A 10,079-nucleotide genomic window follows, 5' to 3' on the forward strand; every position below is an offset into this window, starting at 1 on the left:
CCTGACACACACCTTTCCTGATTTTCAACGATTCAGTAGCCCCATGTTCTGTTGTAACAACTGCCTCTTGAGCTATGTACAGGTTCCCCATTATTATAATGAATGGTCTGAAATACCCATTATTGGCAATGCTATCCATATTATGTTATGTTGAATGACTTTGCATAGCCAGTAAAGCACAAGTAAACATCTTTCTGGTATTCTCTGCTTTCAGCCAAGACTCTTCTGATGTCGGCAATGCTAACCCTAGTTTCACATCCTCTTAGGAATCGGGCCTGATGCAGGGGCACCCGACCTGTAAACCAAGTCCAGTCGAATCCCACTCATAGAGACCGTAGAACAGAGTCGAACTGCCCTCATCGGGTTTCAAGGCTGTAAATCTTTATGGCAGCAAACTGCCACAGCTTCCTCCTGCTTATCACCTGGTTGGTAGGAACCTCTGACTTTTTCCGTTAGCAGCCAGACGTTTTAACTATGATGTTACCAGGGCTCCTGTGAAGAACAAGGAACTGAAATGCTACGTTGGTTGAGGGCGATCTTAGAGGATTATTTCATCTGCTCTTTGGAAAACTAGTCTGTTGATCTTGATGTTTTTTAGATACAGCAGCCTTTTCTTTGTTGGTAGAATTTTCAAGATGCACAAAAGAAAGCTAGAGGATTTTAGAGAAAAGAAGTTAGAGTTTTAGACACCACCGCCCACTTGGCTGTTCTTTATTAAGTCATGATCCATTTAAAGAAAATGAAATAATAACAATTACAATAAGCTTTATTGTAATCACCTTAATGTGTCTTTTTAATGTGATCCTTAGTTGTAAATTGAAGCTTAGTTCTCCCTGCTGAATGATTTCCTAAAACAATTGCCCCTTTTCCATCAGAACACAGCATCTCTGTTCTATAGCCTCCTCCAGCATTCAGGGACATGAATGCCCCACGCCTGTGTTGCCTCATTATTGTCAGAGGACTCTGAAGCAAGCCTTCCAGGATGATACTGCTTTAGCATAATGAATTCATTTATCTTAATGCATCTCTTGCTTGAAGGTCGGGTGATTTGTTTTTAGTAACGCTTACTGAATTTTGGTGTGGAGCTGTGGGTTAATGCGCCAGACTGGAAAGCCATTTGAACTGCAAGGTCGGCAGTTCAAGCTCACCAGCTGCTCCTCGGAAACCCTATACAGGGTCACTGTGGGTTGGAACTGACTCAATGGCACTTAACAACAACAACTGAATTTTGTATTGCTTGAAGAAGAGAGAAATAAATAATGTTGAACTACTTGATAAGGACCACCATGGAATTTGGAAAGGAACCCTGGAGGCGCTATAGGATAAGCACTGCACTGCTAACCACAAGGTTGGTAGTTCAAAACCACCAGCTGCTCCTCGGGAGAGAGATGTAAAAATGGACAGCTTCAGAAACCCTATTCATGGTCGATCTGAGCTGGAATTGACTCAATGGAAGTGGGAAGGGGTTTGTAAGGAGTCTGAGTGACGCACTGGTTAAGCGTTCGAATGCTGATCGAAAGGTCTGGATTGTGCTCTCCAGAAGAAGGATGTGACAGTTGCTTCCATGCAGATTTATAGCCTTGGAAACCCTATGAGGCAGTTCTACTGTATCCTATAGGACCACTGTGAGTCAGAATCAACTGGATGGCACACAGCAAGTAGTAAGAGAATTGGCACATACTGGCGTTGTTGGTTCCGACTCACAGGAGTCAAATGATCCTGTTCTGAGGCTGTAAATCTTTGCGGGAGCAGAAAGCCTCATCTTTCTCTCTCGGAACAGCTGGTGGGCTTGAACTGCTGATCTAGTTGTTTGCAGTACAGTTCTTATTCCATAGAACCACTGTGCTCCCAGAACACACTGTTGTTGTTGTTGTTGTTAGGTGCCATCAAGTCGGTACTGACTCATAGTGACCTTATGCACAGCAGAACGAAACACTGCCCGATCCTGGGCCAACCTCACTATTGTTGCCACGCTTGAGCCCATTGATGTTGACACTTCCATTGATGTTACCAATCATCTCGCTGGGGGCCTTCCTCTTTTTCTCTGACCCTCCACCTTACTGAACATGTTATCCTTCTCCAGCGTCTGGTCCTTCCTGACACTATGTCTGAAGTATAAGAGACGAAGTTTGGCCATCTTGGCCTCCAAGGAGCACTCTGGCTACACTCTTCCAACACGCATCTGTTTGTTTGTTTTGGCAGCCCATGGCACTTTTAATATTCTCCTCCAATGTAGATTCTCAATAAACATTAATTTCATTCCTCTTAGGGTTGCCAGATTTAGCAAAACAAATAAACAACTTACAGGATGCTCAGTTAATATTGACTTTCAGATGAATAGCGAATAGCTTTATAGTTTAAATATGTTTCAAATATTGCACAAGGCATACTTACACTAAAAAATTATTCATTGTTTTTCTGAAGTTCAAAGCTAACTGAGCATCCTGTGTCCAAAAACCAGACTCACTGCTGTTGAGTTGGTTCTGACTCATTATAGGGCATTACAGGACATTCTAGGGCATTATAGGACATTGTAAGGACAGAGAGGGAGTCCTGGTGTGGTGCTGTGGGTTAATGAGCTAGACTGCAAAGTCAGTTTGAACTGCAGGATTGGTGGTTCAAGCTCACCAGTCGCTCCTTGGAAACCCTCTACAGGGTCACTATGGGTCAGAACTGACTCGGATGGCACTTAACAACAACATAGGACAGAGTATAGCTGTCTTATCGGGATTGCTGGGCTATAATCTTTATAGAGGCAGATTGTCAGTTCTTTCTCCTGTGGAGGCACTGGGTAGGTTCAAACTACCAACCTTTTGCTTTGCAGCTGAATGCTTTAGCCACAGTGCCACCACGGCTCCTGAATCCTGTAGGAAACCAAAAAACCAAACTCATGGCAATCAAGTCGACTCAGATTCATAGCGATCCAGTTTAGGGTTTTCGAGGCTGTAAATCTTTACAAAGAATTCTGGTGTGACTCTTAGCATAAGCACTGAACTGCTAAACACAAGGTTGGTGGTTCAAACCCACCAGAAACCCTATACAGGGTCACTATGAGTCAGAACCGACCAGACAGTGCTTAATAACAATAGCAACAAAATCTTTATAGGAGCAGAAAACCTCATCTTTCTCCCGGTATCCTATATATTAACTGGATAATTCCACCCTACATTCTTGCTTCCAGTTACCCTTTTGAGGATCCCCATGTTGCTTTCTTTCTCTCTAACAAATTTGGCTAAGGGAATCTTCTAGAAATGACTAGGGAAATGTTTGGGTGATTTTTTTCCCCCTCCCCATCACTGCAATCATTTCTTCAAATTTAAGCAGGAATTATATTCTTAAAAGGGAATTTCAAATCCAAATCCAAAATTTACAAAGTTCCACAGCATACAGCTCAGTACCAGGCACATAGTGGTGCTTTATAAATATTTAACAGTTGAATAAATGAATAAGCAAATGGTTGATAAACAGATTGTCCTAATCTGTATGTGTTGAGAAATTGGTACTTTGATTTCAGCTAACATGACCAACTGCTGTTAGGATGGCCCACAGGAATGCAGAGACAGAAGACAAAATCAAGAGTGACCCTATTCAAAGACACCTACATCCTAATCCCTGGAAACTGTGATTAGATTATGTTACTTTACATGACAAGGGGAATTAATTTTTAAATGAAATACTTTGAGATGGGTCGATGATCCTGGATTATCTGGGTATATTTAATATAACCAATCACAGGAAGCCTTAGAAGAGGAAGATAGGAGGGTCAGAGTTAGAAAAACTATGTGATCACAGAAGCAGAGATCAGAAAATGCTAAACTGCTGACTTTGAAGATAAGGCTAGATCTAGGAGCCATCTAGAATCTGAAAGCAGTCCGGTGAACTATTTTACATTTCTGACCTTCCTATCTGTAAGAAAATACATTTATGCTGTTTTAAAGCAGCCATGAAGTCTGTGGTAATCTGTTACAGCAACAATTGTTGTTGTTGTTGTCAAGTGCCGTCGAGTCGGTTCCGACCCATAGCGACCCTGTACAGGGTTTCCGAGGGTGTAAATCTTTACGGGAGTAGAAAGCCTCACCTTTCTCCCGCGGAGCGGCTGGTAGTTTCGAACCGCTGACCTTAAGGTTCGCAGCCCGATTTGTAACCACTACGCTACCACAGCAACAATAGGGAGCGAATATAAGAGTAATAAGTAAAGAAAGGAGTGTATTGGTGAGCTAGGAGCCTGTCTAGCAAAAAGAGATCTAATAGGTTTACTTGCGACCAGTAACAAAAGACCAAGAGAGGAGAGGGATGGAAAACAGCAAGTGGGGCATTTAGAAACAGGCAGATTCCCAACTTTTAAAGAGAATGAGGTTAGCAAATTGGGAACATTCTACAAAATTATTGGCTAGCGTCCCAGATTGGAGCAGCAAATGAGGTGCAAATTCTCAGTAAAATGCTGTGTGATCCAGGATTGGATGGCAGGTCAGAAAAGGGACTTGAATGGAGCAACTGGCAATCATTCGAATTGTAGATTAGGTAATAGTATTCGCATTGCATCAATGCGTATTTCCTGGTTTTGACCATTGTACTATGATTATGTAAGATGTTAATATTTGAGGAAATTTGAGTGAAGAGTACATGTGAATTCTTTGTTCTGTTTTGTAACTTTTTTGTAAGTCTGAAATTATTCCAAAATGAAATGCAAAAAACTGAAGAAAAAAAAATTAAATAGGGTAAGTAAATAGGAAGGAGCTCTGGTAACGTAGTGGTTAGGAATCGGGCTGCGAACCTTAAGGTCAGCAGTTTGAAACTACCAGCTGTTCCGCGGGAGAAAGATGAGGTTTTCTGCTCCCGTAAAGATTTACAGCCTCGGAAACCCTGTGCAGGGTCACTATGAGTCGGTTCCGACTCCACCGCACACGGCCACCACCAAGTAAATAGGGGAGAGAGACACACAGAGTTGAATGCACTTAAGCAAATAGAACTGAGTTTCATGTTTTAGGGTTCCCACTAACCACCATCTTCTCTTCTGGCACAGTGCCTAGAAATGTATTAAGAGTTTAACTTTTAATCACGTGGTTTATGGAAGGCTAAAGTTTACAGTGGGAACCCTAACTACATTTTAAGGCTTGATTTAATTCAATTCTTTCTGTCCCTTAATCTGCAATGTAAAAAACTTTGCTCTCAGGCAGAATGTGTTGGAAAGCAGATTTTGACTTCCCCTCCCTAGCAATCTTACCCTCAGGGGACTTGCTCCCCCTCCACTGGCCTGACCTAGGCAGAGGACGCCAGAGTCAATCCTGGAAGATTTTCTAGTCTGAAACAGTATATGTATTCCAATCATGGTTCCCTTCCCACTTCCATAGTCTCGCCTGTAAGAGTGATGACATGATCTCTCACCAATCATGATTTCATGACAATTTCCTTTATTTTCTATGTTTTAGAATTGACCACGTGGTGGTGAATCCTCAGGACCCCATTATGGCCTAATATTGATGGTGTTTCTAATCCCAATGATTTGTCTTTATTGTGTCTTTGTCTGGTTTAAGACTTAACAAAGGGGTCTCCATAAAATACATTTGAATTTGGGGTTTTTTTCATGCCTAGAACAGGAGGCAATATTCAGTAAGGAGGAACTTACACAATCCATTGCGTTATGTGTGTGTAAAATGTGTGATCCTTCTATGTAAAAATGTTAAAGACACCACTATTTTGGTAGCTGATTTTTTGTATCCTCTCTCTTTTTTAAAATCGTCCTTTGGGAAAAAAAATTTTCTAGAATTCACATTCTATAAAACTCACCATTTAAAAATTGTACAACTCAGGGGCTTGCGTAACCATCAGCAGTATCTAATTCCAGAACATTTTCCACATCCCCAAAAGGAAGCTATTAGCAGTCACTCCTCATTCTCCCTTTCCCCCAGCCCCTGGCAACCACGAATCTCCCCTTTGTCTCACTGGATTTCCCCGTTGGGAACAATTCTTATCAATGGAATTCATGCATTCGATGCAGCAGTTACATTTCAAGGGCTCATCCGCCACCATGCCCAGGGGCCTCCGGATTGGACGGTGTGGGCTGGGCGTGGGGAGCAGGCAGGTGGAGGTGGTCCGGGTGTCGGGGAGGAGCCGCGGAGGGCGCAGGGCGGTCGGCGGGCGTGGTCCGAGAGGCCGGTGGCTGTCATTGCCTGACTCGCGGGCGGGCGGGCATGGCGGGCATGGCGGGTTGGTGGCGGGCGCTGCCGCGGGCGGTCCGGCGCTACCCGTGGCCCACGAACGTGCTGCTCTACGCCACGCTCTTCTCAACCGGCGATGCGTTGCAGCAGCGGCTACAGGGTGGCCCGTCCGACTGGCGCCAGACGCGGCGCGTGGCCACCGTGGTCGTGGTCTTCCATGCCAACTTCAACTACGCGTGGTTGCGCCTACTGGAGCGCGCGCTGCCGGGCCGCGCGCCGCGCACCATCCTGGCCAAGGTGGTGTGTGACCAGACGATCGGAGCACCCATCGCCGTCTCGGCCTTCTATGCTGGTGAGCAGCCGGCGAACCGGGCCACGGCTGGGGTGGACCGGGACCGGAGGAAGGGACGGGGTTGGGACGACAGGGACAAGGGAGGGCTTTTAGAATGGGTCCCTGAGATCCGGGACTGGAGCGTTAGGGCTGGGGGATTGCCTTAGGCCTGCTTAGGTAACCAAATCCACCCAAGGACGAAACCCATACACAGTGTGAGGGGACCTGGGTCCCAGTGGGAACTGATGAGAGATCCTCCCTTTCAGAAAATCCACACTTAACTCTGGGAATCTTCCCTAACCCTAACACCAAGGAAAACGTGAGGGGGGTCTCTGTGACTTCTGTCTTCGTTGTTGTTGCTGTTAAGTTGGTTCCGACTCACAGCGACCCTGTAGGGGGTTTCCAAGGATTCAAACCAATCTTTAGGTCCAGCGCTGTATCCCACAGCAAGACTTAGCGTTTCTGAGGCTGTGATCCTTAACGGAAGGAGTCTTCCAAATCTTTTTCCTGCATACTGGCTGGCGGGTTTGAACCCCACATCCTTTTGTTTATCAGCGAACACTTAACCCACTGAATTACCAGGATTCTGTGGTCTCAGCATTGGGAATCACAAATTTCCCCTAAACAGGGTGTGGGGGGGCGGGGGGAGAACTTCTTGGCTGTGACTGATTGTGTCTTCTAAATTGTTGTTGATAAGGCCATGGAGTAGGCTCCCTCTCACTCATCCTTACAACCCTCGAAGCTGAGTTGTTTGTTGTTGTTAGATGCTTTGAATCAGTTCCTACTCATAGCGATACGAGGCATCGCAGAACGAAACACTTAAGGGGCTTTCCAGTTATCCTTTGTTAAGCCGGGTTCTACTCCATCCTCACAACCCACTAAACTTGAGTTGCTGCCGTTGTTGTTGTTGCTAGGGGCCATCAAGTCGGTTCTGACTCATAGCGACCCTGTATACAATAGAACAGTGCCTAGTCCTGTGCCTTCCTCATAATTGTTATGTCTGAGCCCATTCTCACTGCCTCTGTGTCAATCTGTCTTGTTGGGGATCTTCCTCTTTTTTGCTGACCCTCATTTTTCCAAGCATGATCTGTGCAAAGTACAAAAGGCGAACTTTGGACATCCTGGCTTCTAAGGAGCATTTTGGCTGCACTTCTTCCAAGACAGATTTGCTTGTTTTTATGACAGTCTTTGTTGTTGTTGTTAGGTGCCATTGAGTGAGTACCGACTCATAGTGACCCTATGCACAACATGACCCTATGCACAACAGAATGAAACACTGTCCGATCCTGGGCCAACCTCACAGTTGTTGCCATGCTTGAGTCCATCGATGCTGCCACTTTGCCACTCCATCTCGTTGGGGATCTTCCATCTTACCAAACATGATATCCTTCTCCAGCGACTGGCCCCTCTTGACAATATGTCCGAAGTATGAGAGACGAAGTTTGGCCATTCTGGCCTCCAAGGAGCACTCTGGCTGCACTTCTTCCAATACAGATCTGTTGGTTCTTTTGGCAGCCCATGGCACTTTCAACGCTTTCTATGGTACTTTCAATATTCTTTATCCAAACCATAATTCAAATGCACTGAGTAGGGATGGGCAAATCACAATCTTGAAGAAACTACCTTGCCCTGTGGATGTTAGTCTAAGGTACTAGGTTTAGTTCCTTTTCCCATAAACCCCTAAGGAAATATCACAGAATTGTTTGTTGCATTTTCCATCAACCGCAATCTGACTGGGCCAATGGGGTCAGGAGAACAGACTCCTGAAGGCAGGAGCCACCTGGTTTATCAGAAAATATGGACCTGGTCCCAAGGTAAGATTTTGGGACCAGATTTGTACCTAGGCTCCTTATACCTATTTGTACCTAGGCTCCTTATAACACTGGTAAAAGAGTTGGGGAGCTGGGAGCTAGGATTGTGGTTCTCAAGTTCCCATTTAATCCTTAAACAACTCAGCGAAGTGGGTACTCTTGTTTCTTTTTCTTGTTTTTTAGATGTTAGTATGGTTGTTGTTAGGTGCTGTAGAGTCGGTTCCCATAATACAACAAAAGGAAACACTGCCTGGTCCGGCACCACCCTCATCATCGTTGCTGTGTTTGAACCCTTTGTGGCTACTGTGCCAGTCCATCTCTTACCAAGCATGATGTCCTTCTCCAGGGACTGGTCCCTCCTGATAACACGTTCAAAGTACAAGAGATGAAGTCTTGCCATCTTCGGTTCTAAGGAGCATTCCTACTATACTTCTTCCAACACAGGCAGCCCATGATGTAGTTAATATTCTTTGCCAATACTATAAAACATTCAAAGACATCAATTCTCTTGTCTTCCTTATTCATCATCCAGCTTTCTCATGCATATGAGGTGATCAAACATAACATGATTTGGGTCAGGCACAAGTTAGTCTTCAAATTGACAGCTTTGCTCTTTAATAGATACTTCCTTCTAAAGAGATCGTTTATAGCAAATTTTTCCAATGCAGTACCTGGTTTAGTTTCTTGACTCCTGCTTCCTTCCATGAGTGGCGACTGTGGATTCAGGTAAAATGAACTCCTGGACAGCTTTAATGTTTTCTCCATTTATCATGATGTTGTTTATGATAAAATATTTAAGATGAAAATTTGTCATTTTAAACACTCTTAAGTGTACAACTCACTTATGTGACTCACATTCTCCATGTGGTACTACCTACTTCAGAAAGGTTTCATCATCCCAAACGGAAACCCAGTATCCTTAAGCAAAAATTCCTCTTTCTCTCCCCAGTTCATGGCACCACTAATAAACTTTTATTTCTATGCATTTGCCCAATCCTAGATATTTTATATACGTGGGATCATGCATTATTTACCTTTTTGTGTGTAACTTGTTTCACTCAGCGTATTTTTAAGGTTCATCCATATTTCAGAACTTCATTTCACTTTTTGACTAAATAATATTCCATTGTATGGATCTACCACATTTTGTTTGTCCTGTCATCTGTTGATGGGCATTTAGGTTGTTTCCATTTTTAGACTACTTTGAATCGTGCTGCAGTAAACATTGGCATACCAGGAAACAAGTGCTCTTAATAGTCTCATGTTACGGATGAGGAAAAACCAAGGCCTAAGGCTTAAGTGACTTACATAAAGACCACACAATCCCTCCTGTGAGCTGTGGATCTCACCGTGATGCCCTAACGGTGATGCTGTTGTTATTAATGCTGTCAAGCCGGTTAGACTCCTATTGACCCTGTATAGGGTTTCTGAGGAGTAGTTGGTGGGTTTGAACTACTGACCTTGTGGTTTGCAGTCCAGTGCTGATCCTACAGTGCCACACCAGAAGTCCTAATGGTGATGTTGTTAGGTGCCATTGAGTCAGTACCAACTCAGCGGCCCTATGCACAACAAAATGAAACACTGCCCGATCCTGGGCCAACCTCACAATGGTTGCCACGCTTGAGCCCATTGATGCTGCCACTTGGCCAGTCTCATTGGGGGGTCTTCCTCTTTTTCTCTGACCCTCCACCTTACTAAAAAATGATATCCTTCTCCAGCGACTGGTCCCTCCTGACAATATGTACAAAGTATGAGAGATAAAGTTTGACCATCCTGGCC

At 44.4% G+C, this 10,079-nt stretch overlaps 1 protein-coding gene across 1 annotated transcript in view; it reads left to right on the top strand.

Annotated features, from left to right (window-relative positions):
* The first annotated feature begins 6,200 nt into the window (after positions 1-6,200).
* MPV17L (MPV17 mitochondrial membrane protein-like) overlaps positions 6,201-10,079 on the top strand; it is a 21,058-nt gene continuing 17,179 nt past the window's right edge. Inside the window, exon 1 of the mRNA XM_006871957.1 lies at positions 6,201-6,510. Coding sequence (XP_006872019.1) covers positions 6,201-6,510 — 310 coding nt within the window. The remainder of the gene's footprint in view (positions 6,511-10,079) is intronic.

Source organism: Chrysochloris asiatica, unplaced genomic scaffold (assembly GCF_000296735.1).
Source record: "Chrysochloris asiatica unplaced genomic scaffold, ChrAsi1.0 scaffold00178, whole genome shotgun sequence".
Lineage (NCBI taxonomy): Eukaryota > Metazoa > Chordata > Mammalia > Afrosoricida > Chrysochloridae > Chrysochloris > Chrysochloris asiatica.